The following is a 25430-nucleotide window of genomic DNA, read 5'->3' as shown; positions in this document are numbered from 1 at the left end:
CTCCTATTGAAGAAGCTACAGTCCAGGTTGATATATTATTGATTATATATTGTAAAAGAAATCGGACTGGTGAAAGTCCTTAAAGAGCAAGTATTGGATGATGACGGCTTTGTGAAGTTGAGGCGATCACGAACGACAGACCAATCACAACAGTGACAAATGACCCTAATGATCAGGAACACCTGACCCTGAACCATCTGCTTCATCTGAAAGCGAAGCAAGTCCTGCCACCAGGACTGTTCCAGAGAAACAACCTATACTCACAAGGGAGATGGAAGCAAGTACAATATATCACTGACCTCTTCTGGAACAGAGGGAGTATCTTCTACATATGCAGAAGCGGAACAAGTGGAACAAAACTAAGAGAAACTTCTTGTTGTCTTCTGTCGATGACACCTCCCCAAGGAACTCTTGGCTAATGGGGCATGTGGTGGAGGCTTTTCCAGGGGCCAAAGGTCGTGTCATGGTTAAGACCAAGACCATTATCTTACAGAGACCTATCAATAAACTCAGTCTGCTCCTGGAGGCGGTTGATGGAGACACGCACACACACACACACACACACACACACACACGAACACACACACACAGTGCTCCATCTTCAAAACACGTGCACCTCTGAATCCTGGATGTCGTACTCATACATTGTTGGACGTCAAACTCGTACATTTTTGGACGTCAAACTCTTACATTTTTGGAAGTTGAACACTTGAACACTTCAACTCTGAGACTGAGGTCAATGGCCTCTTGTCCTATATGGGACTTTGTATATTTGTATGAAATATGAATGTATTTGGTGAAATATTAGGTACTTACCTTTTATGATTTATCTTCACCTGATTGAGATATATTCCTTTGTCATTAGTGCAACTTTGTTTTTGGCTCCACCTCTTGCCCATTCATTGTACTGTGGTGTGTGTTAGTAATAGGATAAAGGCAGGAAGTTGGGCCTTCGGGGGAAGAGGGCTCCTATCTACATTTTTTGTTAGATATAAGAAAAATAAACTTTTTTGTTGCACCGTATCCCTGGATCTCATTGAATGTTTTTGCCGTTTGGGAACTTCGAATGTGGACTGTATGCGTCCCTAAACAATCCCGCTTCAGGCTTGGGCAGAGTGGCTATGGTCAATTGGTAAGGAAGCCACTACAAGGCTGAATGAACTGTTTCGCTGCCAGACAAGGCTCCGCTGATGTAGCCAGGTGTAGCAGTGGTAAGGTGTTGGGACTGCTGTTGGGACAGCTTTATGTAGGCCCTAACAGTCACGTGTGCTCCCTCTCCGGGCCACTAGGTCACTTGTTATGGCGCACACCTGTCACCATCGTTACGCACACCTGCACGTCTTCATACTCACCTGGACTCCATCACCTCCCTGATTACCTTCCCTTCGGGTTCCTTCCCCAGGCGTTCTTGTCTCTGTGTCTGTGTCGTGTCTGTGCGTTGTTCGTGTTGTCTTGTTCTGTGTTACGTTACGTTTATTTGATTAAAACACTCACTCCCTGAACTTGCTTCCCGACTCTCAGCGCACATCGTTACACTAACAGTTTGTGGGCTCCGTTTGTCACCGTTATCGTGCAAGGAACGTATTAGTGTTGTGTTGCTGGCGTGCATCCCACTTTTGTTTTGTTTTGTTGCCCCACCAAGATTTACATGCTAAAATCGCATCTGTGTGTATGTGTGTAGGTGTGTGTGTGTACATTGTGTGTGTGTACATAAGGATACACTGTAAAGGGGAGAGTCTGACGTCGTCTCCAGGCATGGTGGTGATATTGAGACGGACAGCGCTGGGGAACTGACTCATCAACTGGTTCTGGAAGTCTTCTCTACGCTCGTACTCCTTCCCCCGGTGGATAAACACCTTGTTCTGAGGTTAGAAACAGTTATACACAGTCATAAGGTGGTTATGAACAGTCATAAACACTACATAAGACTGTATTCTTTTTTTTCATTTTTTGGGATGTTGATATTGCTTCCTCTTGTGGATTGACAATCTGTTGTTTACTTCGTAAACATTATTACATAAACCATTATTGACCTCCCCAAAATCATGTAGATATAAGCTCTTTCACATTTCATTTGGAGCTAAAACTAGACATTGTGAATACAAGGTTAGGCAGATGCTTAGACATACCCTGAGGAAGGGAGGGTAACCCTGTCCGTAGTAGCCCACAGCAAAGTAGTCTGGCTTGGGCCTCAGGATCGTCATAATGTTCTCATAGAACCTAGCCTGCTGCTTCTGCAGAGAGAGGGAGGTGGGGGGGGTAGAGAGGTATAGGAAAGAGGGAGAGAGATGAAAGGTTCGGGAGAGAGAGAGAGAGGATGTTGGGGGAGATAGAGGTAGTAGGGGTGGGAGAGATAGAGGTGTGAGAGAGGGTTAGGGTGTAGGGTGGAGAGGGGAAGAGAAACAGACAGACAGAGAGTGTGTGGGAGAAACAGACAGACAGAGAGTGTATTGGAGAAACAGACAGACAGAGAGTGTGTGGGAGAAACAGACAGACAGAGAGTGTGTGGGAGAAACAGGCAGACAGAGAGTGTGTTGGAGAAACAGACAGACAGAGAGTGTGTGGGAGAAACAGGCAGACAGAGAGTGTGTGGGAGAAACAGACAGACAGAGTGTGTGGGAGAAACAGACAGACAGAGAGTGTGTGGGAGAAACAGGCAGACAGAGAGTGTGTGGGAGAAACAGACAGACAGAGAGTGTGTGGGAGAAACAGGCAGACAGAGAGTGTGTGGGAGAAACAGGCAGACAGAGAGTGTGTGGGAGAAACAGACAGAGAGTGTGTGGGAGAAACAGACAGACAGAGAGTGTGTGGGAGAAACAGGCAGACAGAGAGTGTGTGGGAGAAACAGACAGACAGAGAGTGTGTGGGAGAAACAGACAGACATAGAGTGTGTGTGAGAAACAGGCAGACAGAGAGTGTGTGGGAGAAACAGACAGACAGAGAGTGTGTGGGAGAAACAGACAGAGAGTGTGTGGGAGAAACAAACAGACAGACAGAGAGTGTGTGGGAGAAACAGACAGACAGAGAGTGTGTGGGAGAAACAGGCAGACAGAGAGTGTGTGGGAGAAACAGACAGACAGAGAGTGTGTGGGAGAAACAGATAGACAGAGAGTGTGTGGGAGAAACAGACAGACAGAGAGTGTGTGGGAGAAACAGGCAGACAGAGAGTGTGTGGGAGAAACAGACAGACAGAGAGTGTGTGGGAGAAACAGGCAGACAGAGAGTGTGTTGGAGAAACAGACAGAGAGTGTGTGGGAGAAACAGACAGACAGAGAGTGTGTGGGAGAAACAGACAGACAGAGAGTATGTGGGAGAAACAGACAGACAGAGAGTGTGTGGGAGAAACAGACAGACAGAGAGTGTGTGGGAGAAACAGACAGACAGAGAGTGTGTGGGAGAAACGGACAGACAGAGTGTGTGGGAGAAACAGGCAGACAGAGAGTGTGTGGGAGAAACAGACAGAGAGTGTGTGGGAGAAACAAACAGACAGACAGAGAGTGTGTGGGAGAAACAGACAGAGAGAGAGTGTGTGGGAGAAACAGACAGACAGAGAGTGTGTGGGAGAAACAGGCAGACAGAGAGTGTGTGGGAGAAACAGGCAGACAGAGAGTGTGTGGGAGAAACAGGCAGACAGAGAGTGTGTTGGAGAAACAGACAGACAGAGAGTGTGTGGGAGAAACAGACAGACAGAGAGTGTGTGGGAGAAACAGACAGACAGAGAGTGTGTGGGAGAAACAGGCAGACAGAGAGTGTGTGGGAGAAACAGACAGACAGAGAGTGTGTGGGAGAAACAGGCAGACAGAGTGTGTGGGAGAAACAGACAGACAGAGAGTGTGTGGGAGAAACAGGCAGACAGAGAGTGTGTGGGAGAAACAGGCAGACAGAGAGTGTGTGGGAGAAACAGACAGAGAGTGTGTGGGAGAAACAGGCAGACAGAGAGTGTGTGGGAGAAACAGACAGACAGAGAGTGTGTGGGAGAAACAGACAGACATAGAGTGTGTGGGAGAAACAGGCAGACAGAGAGTGTGTGGGAGAAACAGACAGACAGAGAGTGTGTGGGAGAAACAGGCAGACAGAGAGTGTGTGGGAGAAACAGACAGACAGAGAGTGTGTGGGAGAAACAGACAGACAGAGAGTGTGTGGGAGAAACAGACAGACAGAGAGTGTGTGGGAGAAACAGGCAGACAGAGAGTGTGTGGGAGAAACAGACAGACAGACAGAGAGTGTGTTGGAGAAACAGACAGACAGAGAGTGTGTGGGAGAAACAGACAGACAGAGAGTGTGTGGGAGAAACAGACAGACAGAGAGTGTGTGGGAGAAACAGACAGACAGAGAGTGTGTGGGAGAAACAGACAGACAGAGAGTGTGTGGGAGAAACAGACAGACAGAGAGTGTGTGGGAGAAACAGACAGACAGAGAGTGTGTGGGAGAAACAGACAGACAGAGAGTGTGTGGGAGAAACAGACAGACAGAGAGTGTGTGGGAGAAACAGACAGACAGAGAGTGTGTGGGAGAAACAGACAGACAGAGAGTGTGTGGGAGAAACAGACAGAGAGTGTGTGGGAGAAACAGACAGACAGAGAGTGTGTGGGAGAAACAGACAGAGAGTGTGTTGGAGACAGACAGAGAGTGTGTGGGAGAAACAGACAGACAGAGAGTGTGTTGGAGAAACAGACAGAGAGAGTGTGTGGGAGAAACAGACAGACAGAGAGTGTGTGGGAGAAACAGACAGACAGAGAGTGTGTGGAGAAACAGACAGACAGAGAGTGTGTGGGAGAAACAGACAGACAGAGAGTGTGTGGGAGAAACAGGCAGACAGAGAGTGTGTGGGAGAAACAGGCAGACAGAGAGTGTGTGGGAGAAACAGGCAGACAGAGAGTGTGTGGGAGAAACAGGCAGACAGAGAGTGTGTGGGAGAAACAGGCAGACAGAGAGTGTGTGGGAGAAACAGACAGAGAGTGTGTGGGAGAAACAGGCAGACAGAGAGTGTGTGGGAGAAACAGACAGAGAGTGTGTGGGAGAAACAGACAGACAGAGAGTGTGTGGGAGAAACAGGCAGACAGAGAGTGTGTGGGAGAAACAGACAGAGAGTGTGTGGGAGAAACAGACAGACAGAGAGTGTGTGGGAGAAACAGACAGACAGAGAGTGTGTGGGAGAAACAGACAGACAGACAGAGAGTGTGTGGGAGAAACAGGCAGACAGAGAGTGTGTTGGAGACAGACAGACAGAGTGTGTGTGGGAGAAACGGACAGACAGAGAGTGTGTGGGAGAAACAGGCAGACAGAGAGTGTGTGGGAGAAACAGACAGACAGAGAGTGTGTGGGAGAAACAGACAGACAGAGAGTGTGTGGGAGAAACAGACAGACAGAGAGTGTGTGGGAGAAACAGACAGACAGAGAGTGTGTGGGAGAAACAGACAGACAGAGAGTGTGTGGGAGAAACAGACAGACAGAGAGTGTGTGGGAGAAACAGACAGACAGAGAGTGTGTGGGAGAAACAGACAGACAGAGAGTGTGTGGGAGAAACAGACAGAGAGTGTGTGGGAGAAACAGACAGACAGAGAGTGTGTGGGAGAAACAGACAGAGAGTGTGTTGGAGAAACAGACAGAGAGTGTGTGGGAGAAACAGACAGACAGAGAGTGTGTTGGAGAAACAGACAGAGAGTGTGTGGGAGAAACAGACAGACAGAGAGTGTGTGGGAGAAACAGACAGACAGAGAGTGTGTGGGAGAAACAGACAGACAGAGAGTGTGTGGGAGAAACAGGCAGACAGAGAGTGTGGGAGAAACAGGCAGACAGAGAGTGTGTGGGAGAAACAGGCAGACAGAGAGTGTGTGGGAGAAACAGGCAGACAGAGAGTGTGTGGGAGAAACAGGCAGACAGAGAGTGTGTGGGAGAAACAGGCAGACAGAGAGTGTGTGGGAGAAACAGACAGAGAGTGTGTGGGAGAAACAGGCAGACAGAGAGTGTGTGGGAGAAACAGACAGAGAGTGTGTGGGAGAAACAGACAGACAGAGAGTGTGTGGGAGAAACAGGCAGACAGAGAGTGTGTGGGAGAAACAGACAGAGAGTGTGTGGGAGAAACAGACAGACAGAGAGTGTGTGGGAGAAACAGACAGACAGAGAGTGTGTGGGAGAAACAGGCAGACAGAGAGTGTGTGGGAGAAACAGGCAGACAGAGAGTGTGTTGGAGAAACAGACAGGAGTGTGGGAGAAACGGACAGACAGAGAGTGTGTGGGAGAAACAGGCAGACAGAGAGTGTGTGGGAGAAACAGACAGACAGAGAGTGTGTGGGAGAAACAGACAGACAGAGAGTGTGTGGGAGAAACAGACAGACAGAGAGTGTGTGGGAGAAACAGACAGACAGAGAGTGTGTGGGAGAAACAGACAGACAGAGAGTGTGTGGGAGAAACAGACAGACAGAGAGTGTGTGGGAGAAACAGACAGACAGAGAGTGTGTGGGAGAAACAGACAGACAGAGAGTGTGTGGGAGAAACAGACAGACAGAGAGTGTGTGGGAGAAACAGACAGAGAGTGTGGGAGAAACAGACAGACAGAGAGTGTGTGGGAGAAACAGACAGAGAGTGTGTTGGAGACAGACAGAGAGTGTGTGGGAGAAACAGACAGAGAGAGTGTGTGGGAGAAACAGACAGACAGAGAGTGTGTGGGAGAAACAGACAGACAGAGAGTGTGTGGGAGAAACAGACAGACAGAGAGTGTGTGGGAGAAACAGACAGACAGAGAGTGTGTGGGAGAAACAGGCAGACAGAGAGTGTGGGAGAAACAGGCAGACAGAGAGTGTGTGGGAGAAACAGGCAGACAGAGAGTGTGTGGGAGAAACAGGCAGACAGAGAGTGTGTGGGAGAAACAGACAGACAGAGAGTGTGGGAGAAACAGAGACAAGAGTGTGTGGGAGAAAACAGACAGAGAGTGTGTGGGGAGAAACAGACAGAGAGTGTGTGGGAGAAACAGACAGACAGAGAGTGTGTGGGAGAAACAGGCAGACAGAGAGTGTGGGAGAAACAGACAGACAGAGAGTGTGTGGGAGAAACAGACAGACAGAGAGTGTGTGGGAGAAACAGGCAGACAGAGAGTGTGTGGGAGAAACAGACAGAGAGTGTGTTGGAGACAGACAGAGAGTGTGTGGGAGAAACAGACAGACAGAGAGTGTGTGGGAGAAGACAGACAGAGAGTGTGTTGGAGAAACAGACAGAGAGTGTGGGAGAAACAGACAGACAGAGAGTGTGTGGGAGAAACAGACAGACAGAGAGTGTGTGGGAGAAACAGACAGACAGAGAGTGTGTGGGAGAAACAGACAGACAGAGAGTGTGTGGGAGAAACAGGCAGACAGAGAGTGTGTGGGAGAAACAGGCAGACAGAGAGTGTGTGGGAGAAACAGGCAGACAGAGAGTGTGTGGGAGAAACAGGCAGACAGAGAGTGTGTGGGAGAAACAGGCAGACAGAGAGTGTGTGGGAGAAACAGACAGACAGAGAGTGTGTGGGAGAAACAGGCAGACAGAGAGTGTGTGGGAGAAACAGACAGAGAGTGTGTGGGAGAAACAGACAGAGAGTGTGTGGGAGAAACAGAGAGTGTGTGGGAGAAACAGGCAGACAGAGAGTGTGTGGGAGAAACAGACAGAGAGTGTGTGGGAGAAACAGACAGACAGAGAGTGTGTGGGAGAAACAGACAGACAGAGAGTGTGTGGGAGAAACAGGCAGACAGAGAGTGTGTGGGAGAAACAGGCAGACAGAGAGTGTGTTGGAGAAACAGACAGAGAGTGTGTGGGAGAAACGGACAGACAGAGAGTGTGTGGGAGAAACAGGCAGACAGAGAGTGTGTGGGAGAAACAGACAGACAGAGAGTGTGTGGGAGAAACAGACAGACAGAGAGTGTGTGGGAGAAACAGACAGACAGAGAGTGTGTGGGAGAAACAGACAGACAGAGAGTGTGTGGGAGAAACAGACAGACAGAGAGTGTGTGGGAGAAACAGACAGACAGAGAGTGTGTGGGAGAAACAGACAGACAGAGAGTGTGTGGGAGAAACAGACAGACAGAGAGTGTGTGGGAGAAACAGACAGACAGAGAGTGTGTGGGAGAAACAGACAGAGAGTGTGTGGGAGAAACAGACAGACAGAGAGTGTGTGGGAGAAACAGACAGAGAGTGTGTTGGAGAAACAGACAGAGAGTGTGTGGGAGAAACAGACAGACAGAGAGTGTGTTGGAGAAACAGACAGAGAGTGTGTGGGAGAAACAGACAGACAGAGAGTGTGTGGGAGAAACAGACAGACAGAGAGTGTGTTGGAGAAACAGACAGAGAGTGTGTGGGAGAAACAGGCAGACAGAGAGTGTGTGGGAGAAACAGGCAGACAGAGAGTGTGTGGGAGAAACAGACAGACAGAGAGTGTGTGGGAGAAACAGGCAGACAGAGAGTGTGTGGGAGAAACAGGCAGACAGAGAGTGTGTGGGAGAAACAGGCAGACAGAGAGTGTGTGGGAGAAACAGACAGAGAGTGTGTGGGAGAAACAGGCAGACAGAGAGTGTGTGGGAGAAACAGACAGAGAGTGTGTGGGAGAAACAGACAGACAGAGAGTGTGTGGGAGAAACAGGCAGACAGAGAGTGTGTGGGAGAAACAGACAGACAGAGAGTGTGTGGGAGAAACAGACAGACAGAGAGTGTGTGGGAGAAACAGGCAGACAGAGAGTGTGTGGGAGAAACAGGCAGACAGAGAGTGTGTTGGAGAAACAGACAGAGAGTGTGTGGGAGAAACAGACAGACAGAGAGTGTGTGGGAGAAAAACAGACAGAGAGTGTGTGGAGAAACAGACAGACAGAGAGTGTGGGAGAAACAGACAGACAGAGAGTGTGTGGGAGAAACAGACAGACAGAGAGTGTGTGGGAGAAACAGACAGACAGAGAGTGTGTGGGAGAAACAGGCAGACAGAGAGTGTGTGGGAGAAACAGCAGACAGAGAGTGTGTGGGAGAAACAGACAGAGAGTGTGTGGGAGAAACAGGCAGACAGAGAGTGTGTGGGAGAAACAGACAGACAGAGAGTGTGTGGGAGAAACAGACAGACATAGAGTGTGGGAGAAACAGGCAGACAGAGTGTGTGGGAGAAACAGACAGACAGAGAGTGTGGGAGAAACAGACAGACAGAGAGTGTGTGGGAGAAACAGACAGACAGAGAGTGTGTGGGAGAAACAGACAGAGAGTGTGTGGGAGAAACAGACAGACAGAGAGTGTGTGGGAGAAACAGACAGACAGAGAGTGTGTGGGAGAAACGGACAGACAGAGAGTGTGTGAGAAACAGGCAGACAGAGAGTGTGTGGGAGAAACAGACAGAGAGTGTGTGGGAGAAACAGGCAGACAGAGAGTGTGTGGGAGAAACAGGCAGACAGAGAGTGTGTTGGAGAAACAGACAGAGTGTGTGTTGGAGAAACAGACAGAGAGTGTGTGGGAGAAACAGGCAGACAGAGAGTGTGTGGGAGAAACAGACAGAGAGTGTGTGGGAGAAACAGACAGACAGAGAGTGTGTGGGAGAAACAGACAGACAGAGAGTGTGTGGGAGAAACAGACAGACAGAGAGTGTGTGGGAGAAACAGACAGACAGAGAGTGTGTGGGGAGAAACAGGCAGACAGAGTGTGTGGGAGAAACAGGCAGACAGAGAGTGTGTGGGAGAAACAGGCAGACAGAGAGTGTGTGGGAGAAACAGGCAGACAGAGAGTGTGGGAGAAACAGACAGAGAGTGTGTGGGAGAAACAGGCAGACAGAGAGTGTGTGGGAGAAACAGACAGAGAGTGTGTGGGAGAAACAGACAGACAGAGAGTGTGTGGGAGAAACAGGCAGACAGAGAGTGTGTTGGAGAAACAGACAGAGAGTGTGTGGGAGAAACAGACAGACAGAGAGTGTGTGGGAGAAACAGACAGACAGAGAGTGTGTGGGAGAAACAGGCAGACAGAGAGTGTGTGGGAGAAACAGGCAGACAGAGAGTGTGTTGGAGAAACAGACAGAGAGTGTGTGGGAGAAACAGGACAGACAGAGAGTGTGTGGGAGAAACAGGCAGACAGAGAGTGTGTGGGAGAAACAGACAGACAGAGAGTGTGGGAGAAACAGACAGACAGAGAGTGTGTGGGAGAAACAGACAGACAGAGAGTGTGTGGGAGAAACAGACAGACAGAGAGTGTGTGGGAGAAACAGACAGACAGAGAGTGTGTGGGAGAAACAGACAGACAGAGAGTGTGTGGGAGAAACAGACAGACAGAGAGTGTGTGGGAGAAACAGACAGACAGAGAGTGTGTGGGAGAAACAGACAGACAGAGAGTGTGTGGAGAAACAGACAGAGAGTGTGTGGGAGAAACAGACAGAGAGTGTGTGGGAGAAACAGACAGACAGAGAGTGTGTGGGAGAAACAGACAGAGAGTGTGTTGGAGAAACAGACAGAGAGTGTGTGGGAGAAACAGACAGACAGAGAGTGTGTTGGAGAAACAGACAGAGAGTGTGTGGGAGAAACAGACAGACAGAGAGTGTGTGGGAGAAACAGACAGACAGAGAGTGTGTGGGAGAAACAGACAGACAGAGAGTGTGTGGAGAAACAGACAGAGAGTGTGTGGGAGAAACAGGCAGACAGAGAGTGTGTGGAGAAACAGGCAGACAGAGAGTGTGTGGGAGAAACAGACAGAGAGTGTGTGGGAGAAACAGGCAGACAGAGTGTGTGGGAGAAACAGGCAGACAGAGAGTGTGTGGGAGAAACAGACAGACAGAGAGTGTGTGGGAGAAACAGGCAGACAGAGAGTGTGGGGAGAAACAGACAGAGAGTGTGTGGGAGAAACAGACAGACAGAGAGTGTGTGGGAGAAACAGGCAGACAGAGAGTGTGTGGGAGAAACAGACAGAGAGTGTGGGAGAAACAGACAGACAGAGAGTGTGGGAGAAACAGACAGACAGAGAGTGTGTGGGAGAAACAGGCAGACAGAGAGTGTGTGGGAGAAACAGGCAGACAGAGAGTGTGTTGGAGAAACAGACAGAGAGTGTGTTGGAGAAAAGACAGACAGAGAGTGTGTGGGAGAAACAGGCAGACAGAGAGTGTGTGGGAGAAACAGACAGACAGAGAGTGTGTGGGAGAAACAGACAGACAGAGAGTGTGTGGGAGAAACAGACAGACAGAGAGTGTGGGAGAAACAGACAGACAGAGAGTGTGTGGGAGAAACAGACAGACAGAGAGTGTGTGGGAGAAACAGACAGACAGAGAGTGTGTGGGAGAAACAGGCAGACAGAGAGTGTGTGGGAGAAACAGGCAGACAGAGAGTGTGTGGGAGAAACAGGCAGACAGAGAGTGTGTGGGAGAAACAGACAGAGAGTGTGTGGGAGAAACAGGCAGACAGAGAGTGTGTGGGAGAAACAGACAGAGAGTGTGTGGGAGAAACAGACAGACAGAGAGTGTGTGGGAGAAACAGGCAGACAGAGAGTGTGTGGGAGAAACAGACAGAGAGTGTGTGGGAGAAACAGACAGACAGAGAGTGTGTGGGAGAAACAGACAGACAGAGAGTGTGTGGGAGAAACAGGCAGACAGAGAGTGTGTGGGAGAAACAGGCAGACAGAGAGTGTGTTGGAGAAACAGACAGAGAGTGTGTGGGAGAAACGGACAGACAGAGAGTGTGTGGGAGAAACAGGCAGACAGAGAGTGTGGGAGAAACAGACAGACAGAGAGTGTGTGGGAGAAACAGACAGACAGAGAGTGTGTGGGAGAAACAGACAGACAGAGAGTGTGGGAGAAACAGACAGACAGAGAGTGTGTGGGAGAAACAGACAGACAGAGAGTGTGTGGGAGAAACAGACAGACAGAGAGTGTGTGGGAGAAACAGACAGACAGAGAGTGTGTGGGAGAAACAGACAGACAGAGAGTGTGTGGGAGAAACAGACAGACAGAGTGTGTGGGAGAAACAGACAGACAGAGAGTGTGTGGGAGAAACAGACAGAGAGTGTGTGGGAGAAACAGACAGACAGAGAGTGTGTGGGAGAAACAGACAGAGAGTGTGTTGGAGAAACAGACAGAGAGTGTGTGGGAGAAACAGACAGACAGAGAGTGTGTTGGAGAAACAGACAGAGAGTGTGTGGGAGAAACAGACAGACAGAGAGTGTGTGGGAGAAACAGACAGACAGAGAGTGTGTGGGAGAAACAGACAGACAGAGAGTGTGTTGGAGAAACAGACAGAGAGTGTGTGGGAGAAACAGGCAGACAGAGAGTGTGTGAGAAACAGGCAGACAGAGAGTGTGTGGGAGAAACAGACAGAGAGTGTGTGGGAGAAACAGGCAGACAGAGAGTGTGTGGGAGAAACAGGCAGACATAGAGTGTGTGGGAGAAACAGACAGAGAGTGTGTGGGAGAAACAGGCAGACAGAGAGTGTGTGGGAGAAACAGACAGAGAGTGTGTGGGAGAAACAGACAGACAGAGAGTGTGTGGGAGAAACAGGCAGACAGAGAGTGTGTGGGAGAAACAGACAGAGAGTGTGTGGGAGAAACAGACAGACAGAGAGTGTGTGGGAGAAACAGACAGACAGAGAGTGTGGGAGAAACAGGCAGACAGAGAGTGTGTGGGAGAAACAGGCAGACAGAGAGTGTGTTGGAGAAACAGACAGAGAGTGTGTGGGAGAAACGGACAGACAGAGAGTGTGTGGGAGAAACAGGCAGACAGAGAGTGTGTGGGAGAAACAGACAGACAGAGAGTGTGTGGGAGAAACAGACAGACAGAGAGTGTGTGGGAGAAACAGACAGACAGAGAGTGTGTGGGAGAAACAGACAGACAGAGAGTGTGTGGGAGAAACAGACAGACAGAGAGTGTGTGGGAGAAACAGACAGACAGAGAGTGTGTGGGAGAAACAGACAGACAGAGAGTGTGTGGGAGAAACAGACAGACAGAGAGTGTGTGGGAGAAACAGACAGACAGAGAGTGTGTGGGAGAAACAGACAGACAGAGAGTGTGTGGGAGAAACAGACAGAGAGTGTGTGGGAGAAACAGACAGACAGAGAGTGTGTGGGAGAAACAGACAGAGAGTGTGTTGGAGAAACAGACAGAGAGTGTGTGGGAGAAACAGACAGACAGAGAGTGTGTTGGAGAAACAGACAGAGAGTGTGTGGGAGAAACAGACAGACAGAGAGTGTGTGGGAGAAACAGACAGACAGAGAGTGTGTGGGAGAAACAGACAGACAGAGAGTGTGTTGGAGAAACAGACAGAGAGTGTGTGGGAGAAACAGACAGAGAGTGTGTGGGAGAAACAGACAGACAGAGAGTGTGTGGGAGAAACAGACAGAGAGTGTGTTGGAGAAACAGACAGAGAGTGTGTGGGAGAAACAGACAGACAGAGAGTGTGTGGGAGAAACAGGCAGACAGAGAGTGTGTGGGAGAAACAGACAGACAGAGAGTGTGTGGGAGAAACAGGCAGACAGAGAGTGTGTAGGAGAAACAGGCAGACAGAGAGTGTGTGGGAGAAACAGACAGAGAGTGTGTGGGAGAAACAGGCAGACAGAGAGTGTGTGGGAGAAACAGACAGAGTGTGTGGGAGAAACGGACAGACAGAGAGTGTGTGGGAGAAACAGACAGACAGAGAGTGTGTGGGAGAAACGGACAGACAGAGAGTGTGTTGGAGAAACAGACAGAGAGTGTGTGGGAGAAACAGACAGAGAGTGTGTGGGAGAAACAGGCAGACAGAGAGTGTGTGGGAGAAACAGACAGAGAGTGTGTTGGAGAAACAGACAGACAGAGAGTGTGTGGGAGAAACAGACAGACAGAGAGTGTGTTGGAGAAACAGACAGACAGAGAGTGTGTGGGAGAAACAGACAGACAGAGAGTGTGTGGGAGAAACAGACAGACAGAGAGTGTGTTGGAGAAACAGACAGAGAGTGTGTGGGAGAAACAGACAGAGAGTGTGTGGGAGAAACAGACAGACAGAGAGTGTGGGAGAAACAGACAGACAGAGAGTGTGTGGGAGAAACAGACAGACAGAGAGTGTGTGGGAGAAACAGACAGACAGAGAGTGTGTTGGAGAAACAGACAGAGAGTGTGTGGGAGAAACATACAGACAGAGAGTGTGTGGGAGAAACAGACAGAGAGTGTGTGGGAGAAACAGACAGACAGACAGACAGACAGACAGACAGACAGACAGACAGACAGACAGACAGACAGACAGACAGACAGACAGACAGACAGACAGACAGACAGACAGGAAGATAGAGACAGGATAAAGCTACAGCAAGACAAATGACACACCCTGCAAAGTCTTGTTTTTCAACTCTGAAATACCGGAGAAAAGATAAAAGGACAAAATCCAAGGGCAGAATCTATCATATTTATTGCACAACGACACATTTCAGAGGAGTGAAGTGAGACTCTTGGGAGGCGAGAGAGGAGAAAAACGACGAGAGGGGAAGCAGAGGAGAGGAGTGTATTGAACAGTCACTCCAAATGTGATGTACTTTAAGGGCTGAAGGAGAGGAGAAGTCAAGAGAAAGCGAGGAGAGTGGAGGAGAGTTCTCGGCGGTCCCCGTGAAGGGTGTTAGAAATCAAGAAGAAACGCTAATGAAGGCAGCTTGCCGACAAAACATCCATATGCGGAATAGGACGCAACAGTGTGTCTTACCAGACTCTGGCTGAGCAGCTCGTATTCAAACACTTCCATCTCATACTGGTCAGCCAGCTCCTTACACAGAGTTATAGCTTCCTCCCACATCTACACAACCCAGAGAGACGAACGATTACCAACACACACCCATGGAGAGAAGAGAGGTTCTACGAGATAACCAACTCCAACACTTCTACAGAGAACAGAGACGCACGTAACATAGCAAGATCACTGACTCCGCAAACAGAGATCGCAGAGACTGTGTCCAACTTCAATGCATCTATCCATCCAGCCAAGACACTATACAGAATCAAGATAGCCGACTCTGCTCCTGACCTTGCCCTTGTCGAAGTACCCGATGATGGTTTCGTAGAGATTCTCCTTCTGCTGGCGCTGGGTCTGACAGCTACGCACCTCAAACTGGGGACTGCACTGGTCCTCTGACCACTGCGAGGGGAAGACGGTGGTGTAGGGATTTAGGGAGGGATGGAAGGGGTGGAGAGATAGAGAAATAGAGGGGGCAGAGATGACACAATCAGAGCGGAAGGACATGTTATGAACAGGACTGGAGTGGATGGTCAGGGGGTCGGAGCATAGTTCTATAAATATTTTGTAGACTGCAAATGGACCGCAAGATGCTCAAACAGATATACAGCGGTTCTTCCTTCAAAAAGTTGCGGCGTACTGTAGCACAGCTTGCAGGGTGCCGCTGAATTCTATGGCCCGTTATTTAAGTGTCAGCCATTGTTGCCTGAATGTATCACAATCTGCCACCGTCTACCACAAAAGGTCGCGGCATGAAGCTCTAAACTTTTAAAGGAAGAACCACTGTAGCATTTGACAAAAACCGAATCATTTAAACCTTGACTACACTGAGAAACATTAACATATGCCTCTATATTAATGCGTGGGGATACTTGGGAATTGGTTTCCTACATTAAAATCACTTGAAGCTAAAGTTCCTGGTGATTTTACTGTCCTTCATGTCCTTTACAGTCCTTTATTTGTGCTCAGAGGACCAATTCAAATTACAAGTGAATGTCAGTGTGTGTGTGTGTGTGTGTGTGTGTGTGTGTGTGCGTGTGTGTTCGTGGGTGGGTGTGTGTTCGTGTGTGTGTGTGCGTGTGTTCGTGGGTGGGTGTGTGTGTGTGTGTGTGTGTGTGTGTGTGTGTGTGTGTGTGTGTGTGTGTGTGTGCGAGTGTGTTCGTGGGTGGGTGGGTGTGTGCAGGCGCGTGTCTGTTTATGTGTACCTTGAGCAGGCGAGAGTGAAGCAACAGGGTGTATGCAGCCTCTGTGTAGTTTTCCACAGCCATGTGAAGGTCTCTCAGCTTGTAGAGGTATCTGTAAAACACACACCCACCCACCCACCCCCCACACACACCCACCCACCCACCCACCCACCCACACACACACACGCACACACACACACACACACACGGGTTAATACACATCAAACTGTAATGTATACCATTGTCCACTAGATGTCAGGGTTGCCTAGACTCAACCAACATTCTGTGATACACGGAGCCAATCTGTTATGTGATTGTGATGGCTTGACCTGTACACATCACAGTCTGACGTGAACACTGTGGAACTTAGTGGGCAGAACTTTATTGTGTCCTCAGGGACAAAAAAACATGAGTCTGCCCTCGCTTGCCTTAATCCTAGGTCTCTCTTTCACCTCTCTCTTTCTATTTATCTTCCTTTTTTCTGTTCTCTCTGCTCTCTCTTTTCCTCTTATTTCTCTGTGTCTCGCTGTGTCTCTCTCTGTCTCTCTGTGTCTCTCTGTGTCTCTCTGTGTCTCTCTCTGTGTCTCTCTCTGTGTCCCTCTATGTCTCTCTGTGTCTCTCTGTGTCTCTATCTGTGTCTCTCTCTGTCTCTCTCTGTCTCTCTGTGTCTCTCTCTTTGTCTCTCTATGTCTCTCGCTCTGTCTCCCTATGTGTCTCTCTAAGTGTCTCTCTCTCTGTGTCTCTCTCTCTGTGTGTGTGTCTCTCTCTCTGTGTCTCTGTGTGTGTGTGTGTCTCTCTCTCTGTGTCTCTGTGTGTGTGTGTGTGTCTCTCTGTGTGTGTGTGTCTCTGTGTGTGTGTGTCTCTGTGTGTGTGTGTGTGTCTCTCTCTGTGTCTCTGTGTGTGTGTGTCTCTCTCTCTGTCTCTCTGTGTGTGTGTGTGTCTCTCTGTCTGTGTCTCTGTGTGTGTCTCTCTCTCTGTGTCTCTCTCTCTGTGTCTCTGTGTGTGTGTCTCTGTGTGTGTGTGTGTCTCTCTCTGTGTGTGTGTCTCTCTGTGTGTGTGTGTCTCTCTCCCTGTCTCTGTTATTTCTAATCCTCCCTGTCACCCATTCTCAGCAGATACATTGGTACCTTTTTCAGATTCTGTCAAATGTGACATTTTAAGGGTTTTTAACATTCTAGGTTTCCAACAGAGAAAAGCAGTGTATCTTTGACTAGCTTAACTTTAATTTCCTCCTATATCTGTTGAACACATTCACGAAGAATTCAGACCCCTTGAATTTTTCCACATTTTGTTACATTACAGCCTTATTCAAATGTGGAATAAATGGTGTCTTCCCTCACCCATCAACACACAATACCCCATAATGACAAAGCAAAAGCAGGTTTTTACAGATTTTTATACACCCCTCCCCCCCCTTACATTTACATAAGTATTCAGACACTTTACTCAGTACTTTGTTTAAAAGCACCTTTGGAAGTGCTTACAGCCTCGAGTCTTCTTGGGTATGATGCTACAAGCTTGGCCCACCTGTATTTAGGAAGTTTATCCCATTCTTCTCTGCAGATCCTCTCAAGCTCTGTCAGGTTGGATGGGGAGCGTCGCTGCACAGCTATTTTCCAGTCTCTCCGGAGATGTTTGATCGGGTTCAAATCCGGGCTCTGGATGGGCCCCTCAAGGATATTCAGAGACTTGTCCCGAAGCCACTCCTGCGTTGTTTTGGCTGTGTGCTTAGGTTCGTTGTCCTGTTGGAAGTTGAACCTTCACCCCAGTCTGAGGTATCGAGTGCTCTGGAGCAGGTTTTCATCAAGGATCTCTCTGTACTTTGCTCTGTTCACCTTTCTCTCGATCCTGACTCGTCTCCGAGTCCCTGCCACTGAAAAACATCCCCACAGCATGATTCTACCACCAATTTGTTTTACGATGGGGATGGTGACAGGTTTCATCCTCTTTGGCCTTCAATCTTGGTTTCATCAGATCAGAGAATCTTGTTTCTCATGGTCTGGGAGTTTTTCGGTGCCTTTTGGCAAACTCCAAGCGGGTTGTCATGTGCCTTTTACTGAAGAGTGTCTTCCATCTGGCCACTCTACCATAAAGGCCTGATTGGTGGTGTGCTGCAGAGATGGTTGTCCTTCTGGAAGGTTCTCCCATCTCCACAGAGGTATTCTGGAGCTTTGTCAGATTGACTATCGGGTTTTTGGTCACCTCCCTGACCAAGGCCCTTCTTGGTGATTCCAAACTTCTTCCATTTAAGAATGATGGAGGCCACTGTGTTCTTGGGGACCTTCAATACTGTAGACAGATCTGTGCCTCGACACAATCCTGTGTTGGACCTCTACGGGCAATGTCTTCGACCTCATGGCTTGGATTTTGCTCTGACATGCGTCAGAGTGTGTGTCTTTCCAAATCATGTCCAATCAACTGAATTTACCACAGGTGGACTCCAATCAAAGCTGTGGATACATCTCAAGTATGATCAATGGAAACAGGATGCACCTCACCTCAATGTCAAGTCTCATAGCAAAGGGTCTGAATACTTATGTAAATAAGGTATTTCTGTTTTTTTTATACAGTTGCAAAAATGTCTAAAAACCCGTTTTGACTTTGTCATTATGGAGTATTATGTGTAGATTGATGAGGGAAAAATGCATTCAAGGCTGTAATGTAAAGAAAATGTTTAAAAGGGAAGGGGTCTGAATACTTTCCGAATGCACAGTACATTCCTCCTTTTGGAATACGCCTTCCTCTTTATCATCTCCTCTTTGAGTTGTTTGATTAACCTCTCTCCTCTCACTTTCTGTCTCTCTCTGTCCTTCACTTTCTCACAATCTCTCCCATCTCCCCTCACTCTCCCTCCATCCCTCTTTCAGTTCAATACACCTCACTCTCCCTCCATCCCTCTTTCAGTTCAATACACCTCACTCTCCCTCCATCCCTCTTTCAGTTCAATACACCTCACACTCCCTCCATCCCTCTTTCAGTTCAATACACCTCACACTCCCTCCATCCCTCTTTCAGTTCAATACACCTCACACTCCCTCCATCCCTCTTTCAGTTCAATACACCTCACTCTCCCTCCATCCCTCTTTCAGTTCAATACACCTCACACTCCCTCCATCCCTCTTTCAGTTCAATACACCTCACACTCCCTCCATCCCTCTTTCAGTTCAATACACCTCACACTCCCTCCATCCCTCTTTCAGTTCAATACACCTCACACTCCCTCCATCCCTCTTTCAGTTCAATACACCTCACACTCCCTCCATCCCTCTTTCAGTTCAATACACCTCACTCTCCCTCCATCCCTCTTTCAGTTCAATACACCTCACACTCCCTCCATCCCTCTTTCAGTTCAATACACCTCACTCTCCCTCCATCCCTCTTTCAGTTCAATACACCTCACACTCCCTCCATCCCTCTTTCAGTTCAATACACCTCACACTCCCTCCATCCCTCTTTCAGTTCAATACACCTCACTCTCCCTTCATCCCTCTTTCAGTTCAATACACCTCACACTCCCTCCATCCCTCTTTCAGTTCAATACACCTCACACTCCCTCCATCCCTCTTTCAGTTCAATACACCTCACACTCCCTCCATCCCTCTTTCAGTTCAATATACCTCACACTCCCTCCATCCCTCTTTCAGTTCAATACACTTCACACTCCCTCCATCCCTCTTTCAGTTCAATACACCTCACACTCCCTCCATCCCTCTTTCAGTTCAATACACCTCACTCTCCCTCCATCCCTCTTTCAGTTCAATACACCTCACACTCCCTCCATCCTTCTTTCAGTTCAATACACCTCACACTCCCTCCATCCCTCTTTCAGTTCAATACACCTCACACTCCCCTCCATCCCTCTTTCAGTTCAATACACCTCACACTCCCTCCATCCCTCTTTCAGTTCAATACACCTCACACTCCCTCCATCCCTCTTTCAGTTCAATACACCTCACTCTCCCTCCATCCCTCTTTCAGTTCAATACACCTCACACTCCCTCCATCCCTCTTTCAGTTCAATACACCTCACTCTCCCTCCATCCCTCTTTCAGTTCAATACACCTCACTCTCCCTCCATCCCTCTTTCAGTTCAATACACCTCACTCTCCCTCCATCCCTCTTTCAGTTCAATACACCTCACACTCCCTCCATCCCTCTTTCAGTTCAATACACCTCACTCTCCCTCCATCCCTCTTTCAGTTCAATACACCTCACTCTCCTCCATCCCTCTTTCAGTTCAATACACCTCACTCTCCCTCCATCCCTCTTTCAGTTCAATACACCTCACACTCCCTCCATCCCTCTTTCAGTTCAATACACCTCACACTCCCTCCATCCCTCTTTCAGTTCAATACACCTCACACTCCCTCCATCCCTTTTCAGTTCAATACACCTCACTCTCCCTCCATCCCTCTTTCAGTTCAATACACTTCACTCTCCCTCCATCCCTCTTTCAGTTCAATACACCTCACTCTCCCTCCATCCCTCTTTCAGTTCAATACACCTCACTCTCCCTCCATCCCTCTTTCAGTTCAATACACCTCACTCTCCCTCCATCCCTCTTTCAGTTCAATACACCTCACACTCCCTCCATCCCTCTTTCAGTTCAATACACCTCACTCTCCCTCCATCCCTCTTTGAAGTTCAATACACCTCACTCTCCCTCCATCCCTCTTTCAGTTCAATACACCTCACTCTCCCTCCATCCCTCTTTCAGTTCAATACACCCCACTCTCCCTCCATCCCTCTTTCAGTTCAATACACCTCACTCTCCCTCCATCCCTCGTTCAGTTCAATACACCTCACTCTCCCTCCATTCCTCTTTCAGTTCAATACACCTCACTCTCCCTCCATCCCTCTTTCAGTTCAATACACCTCACACTCCCTCCATCCCTCTTTCAGTTCAATACACCTCACTCTCCCTCCATCCCTCTTTCAGTTCAATACACCTCACACTCCCTCCATCCCTCTTTCAGTTCAATACACCTCACACTCCCTCCATCCCTCTTTCAGTTCAATACACCTCACACTACCTCCATCCCTCTTTCAGTTCAATACACCTCACACTCCCTCCATCCCTCTTTCAGTTCAATACACCTCACTCTCCCTCCATCCCTCTTTCAGTTCAATACACCTCACACTCCCTCCATCCCTCTTTCAGTTCAATACACCTCACACTCCCTATTTACCTCTTTCTCTCTCTCTCACTCCCTTTCTCTCTCGCTCTCTCCCTCTCTTTCTCTCTCACTCACTCCCTCCCTCTCTCTTCTCCCCCTCTTTCTCTCTCCCACTCAGTCTCTCCTCTCCCTCCCTCTCTCTCCATCCCTCCCTCTCTCTCCCTCTCTCTCTCACTCTCTCCCTCTCTTTCTCTCTCACTCACTCCCTCCCTCTCTCTTCTCCCCCTCTTTCTCTCTCCCACTCAGTCTCTCCTCTCCCTCCCTCTCTCTCCATCCCCCTCTCTCTCACGCTCTCCCTCTCTTTCTCTCTCACTCACTCCCTCCCTCTCTCTTCTCCCCCTCTTTCTCTCTCCCACTCAGTCTCTCCATCCCTCCCTCTCTCTCCATCTCTCTCTCTCGCTCCTAAAATGAGTGCACATGTTGCTGTGAGTGGAGGGCCTGATCCTCTGGATTTTTGACATTAATTCAGCAGGATTGAGATAATCCCTTGTCAGATTATACACACACATATATACACGCATGCGTGCGCGCGCACACACACACACACACACACACACACACACACACACACACACACACACACACACACACACAGGCACAGACACACACACAAGGTCACACTTTCGCCCTCACCCAGTGAGTAATCCAGTGTTATACACAGTCTAACCAGCTCATGTAGCCTGCCCAGTCCAACACCACGGGTAGTCATACATATACAGAAACACTCTTAACGTTTTAAATATATATGAAAGTAGAGTGGTTGTGTAACTAGAGTTATGAAACCTATCTACAATTGAAATGACAACGTGTTATTGTTGCATGAAGTGTCACCTGATGTACATCCCTTCACGGTTGATGTCCTTGTAGAAATTCTGCAAAACAACAGAGAGGAGTGTGAGACTTTGCTTGTTAGCGTGGACATGTGTGTGGGGAGAGAGAGGGTGTGTGTGTCTCATCACCAGCACACACACACACACACAACGCACGCACACACACACCACGTTTCTTCTCTTGTGCTCACTTACTGAGAATAGCACTCAAGGCAGAACACACACATCTCCAGCGTACGTCCCCATCTAAAACACTCCGATAATCTCTGCATCCCACTGATGTCTGAAGGGCTATATAAAGTATCAAACTCCGCAGAAAGATCATTCATCATTTAGTCAGTAGCATAAGCTAATGATGTGTGCAGCTAGCATGCATGTCTGAGTGATCCAGATGCAGCCCGAGGATCTGTGTGTTAGCTAAAGCATGCTAATGTCATATTGCATAGCATGCTAACGTCGTTAGACTGAGGTAGGGATGATTAGCTTGCATATTGCATAGCATGCTAATGTCAGTTAGCATGAGGTAAGGATGATTAGCTTGCGTGTAGCATAGCATGCTAATGTTAGCTAGCCGGAGGTAAGGATATTTAGCTCTCAAAACAGCGCGTCATGAAAAGGAATGGCTAATGCATAGCCATAGGGGGGCTGAATAGGCCTAACTGTGCTTTACAGCTGTGTTACTGACAGACAGACAGCCCCGTGTGACTGCTATAGTGTCACAGTATAATACAGTAACACAACAACGGCAGGCTAGTAATGCTTCTGAGACCCATCTTATCTTTGACTGATCTGGGATTTTATATTTGGTCTAACAGATGCTGTTACTGGATGTTGTAGAAGACGAAGGTTCCAGTGTATATTAATGTTTTCAGAATCTATTAGAACGTGGTCATAATTAGTTGGATGTTACTTAGTGGCTGGTGATGCCATGGTAACGGCTACACGGCGGGCACTGTTGACTGGCATGGAATTGATTGTCAGATGATATACAGAGCAACAGATTGGTTTATTGTTGGGGAGAAGGGTGTAGTTGTGTGCTGAAAGTGAAACTGCAACTCAAGGTTGATTTGCTCGAGGCGGCTGATGACACATGAAACACGAAGGTGTGTGCACAGCAGTTGACGCAACAACGTGCTAATCGCCGCGACACCAGATACGCTGATGAAAGATGCAGCAGTCTGCCCAATGTGGATCTTCCTGTCGTGGGCGGAGCGTACCAGCAGATTGACGGTGCAGCTCATGCGGTTGTTGCGGCTGTCGTCGCTCATCACCGTGCGGTAGTCAAGGAGACGCACCAGGAGTCCCTTCACCAAGTCAACGAAGTGCTCGACCTCTGGCCTTAACAAGGGATGCTCCACAGCACACTCCAACAGTCTGACAAACACACACACAAACACACACACGGACACACACACGCACACACACGTAAGCCAGTACGTATAAGGTTACAGTATAAGGTTACAGATATTGCCTGTGATGTGGATATTGGTATTGATGAAAGACACCCACATGGTTTCCAGTAGCTCCATGTATCTCTCATCTCCTCCTCCTCCCTCCACCTCATGATCCAGCTTCAGAATGATCTCATTCTCAAACTACAGACAGACAGAGGGAGAGAAGCGATAGAGAATGGGTAAGCCTCTCGGGAAGCTGTAAAAGTCTGGGTGTGTGTGCGCATGCATGCGTGTGTGGTTGTGTGTGTGTGTGTGTGTGTGCCACTGTCTCACCTTTTGGAAGTGCGAGGAGAGTTTGTGTTCACACTGCATCATGTCGAAGAAGATGGGGATGGTGGCTCGTCTCAGCTCTTCCCCAGGAATCAGAGTCATCTCCAGGATAGGACCCACCATCCCAGGGATAAAACAGATCTTATTCCCACCTACACACACACACACACACACACACACACACACACACACACACACACACACACACACACACACACACACACACACACAGTCTCAGAGTCTGTAACACCCACATGCATACATTCGCACGCAAACACACACGCACACACACTTACCCAGTTTGTACCACATGTCCCGTATGGCAAAACCGATGAGTCTCCTCATGTCTCCATACCTGAAGATAAAAATAAATCAGCTTCGTTTTAGTACATTACTCGTTAATATTGCCAGAGGAGAAACAAAAGAGAAATTGTTTAAATTGAATTCACTTTGCCAGGATCTTGTTCCTCTTGGTTGGAGAGAAGTGCTGCAGTTGCAATGACTCTTGGGTAATGAATGCCACAGCCAAATGGAAGTAATTATTCCACAACTAGAGAGAGAGGAGAGGGATCAAAATAATGAGAATGTGTGTGTGTGTGTGAGAGAGAGAGAATGAGTGTGGAGTGTTCACTTTCATAACTTTCACACATACAAACACAAAAACTCACACATACACACACTGACCTGCACTTCAAAGTCATTGTTGTTGAGGAATTTGAGGTTCATGGTGTCAGCGTAGGTGTTGATGGCTCTGAGGAACACCCTGACAGAGACACAGTGTACAGTTTATGAGATGACAGCATGATATCTATCTCTACCTATATACTGTATCAATGTTCTGTCTCAATGTTCTATATCTATCTCTACCTATATACTGTATCAATGTTCTATCTCAATGTTCTATATCTATCTCTACCTATATACTGTATCAATGTTCTATATCTATCTTTACCTATATACTGTAACAATGTTCTATCTCAATGTTCTATATCTATCTCTACCTATATACTGTATCAATGTTCTATCTCAATGTTCTATATCTATCTTTACCTATATACTGTAACAATGTTCTATCTCAATGTTCTATATCTATCTCTACCTATATACTGTATCAATGTTCTATCTCAATGTTCTATATCTATCTCTACCTATATACTGTATCAATGTTCTATCTCAATGTTCTATATCTATCTTTACCTATATACTGTATCAATGTTCTATCTCAATGTTCTATATCTATCTTTACCTATATACTGTATCAATGTTCTATCTCAATGTTCTATATCTATCTTTACCTATATACTAACAATGTTCTATCTCAATGTTCTATATCTTCTACCTATATACTGTATCAATGTTCTATCTCAATGTTCTATATCTATCTCTACCTATATACTGTATCAATGTTCTATCTCAATGTTCTATATCTATCTTTACCTATATACTGTATCAATGTTCTATCTCAATGTTCTATATCTATCTTTACCTATATACTGTATCAATGTTCTATCTCAATGTTCTATATCTATCTTTACCTATATACTGTATCAATGTTCTATCTCAATGTTCTGTATCTATCTTTACCTATATACTGTATCAATGTTCTATCTCAATGTTCTATATCTATCTTTACCTATATACTGTATCAATGTTAACTGTATTGATATGTTATCATTATACATGCCATCTGATATCTATATCAATTGGACCTGATACGAATATTCATGTAAATGATAATACAATATTGACACAGTATCCATATATACGGATATCCATATAGCGTGAGCAGGTACTGATAATACATGAGTAATTATTAAAATAATTCCAATTGTTATGTAAAGGGACTAAAACTATT

At 47.7% G+C, this 25430-nt stretch overlaps 1 protein-coding gene across 1 annotated transcript in view; it reads right to left on the bottom strand.

Moving 5' to 3' along the window:
• The window catches only part of LOC115130563 (dedicator of cytokinesis protein 2-like), a 181136-nt gene that overhangs the window by 13951 nt on the left and 141755 nt on the right, over window positions 1-25430 (bottom strand). Inside the window, exons 29-40 of the mRNA XM_029661828.2 lie at window positions 24260-24338; window positions 24025-24125; window positions 23872-23930; window positions 23579-23727; window positions 23361-23446; window positions 23069-23225; window positions 21853-21893; window positions 15866-15956; window positions 14952-15062; window positions 14634-14723; window positions 2130-2234; window positions 1721-1862 (exon numbers count right to left, since the gene is read on the bottom strand). Coding sequence (XP_029517688.2) covers window positions 1721-1862; window positions 2130-2234; window positions 14634-14723; window positions 14952-15062; window positions 15866-15956; window positions 21853-21893; window positions 23069-23225; window positions 23361-23446; window positions 23579-23727; window positions 23872-23930; window positions 24025-24125; window positions 24260-24338 — 1211 coding nt within the window. The remainder of the gene's footprint in view (window positions 1-1720; window positions 1863-2129; window positions 2235-14633; window positions 14724-14951; window positions 15063-15865; window positions 15957-21852; window positions 21894-23068; window positions 23226-23360; window positions 23447-23578; window positions 23728-23871; window positions 23931-24024; window positions 24126-24259; window positions 24339-25430) is intronic.

This window comes from Oncorhynchus nerka, linkage group LG6, assembly GCF_034236695.1.
Source record: "Oncorhynchus nerka isolate Pitt River linkage group LG6, Oner_Uvic_2.0, whole genome shotgun sequence".
NCBI classification, from domain to species: domain Eukaryota; kingdom Metazoa; phylum Chordata; class Actinopteri; order Salmoniformes; family Salmonidae; genus Oncorhynchus; species Oncorhynchus nerka.
This window is presented reverse-complemented; position numbering and strand designations above follow the sequence as displayed.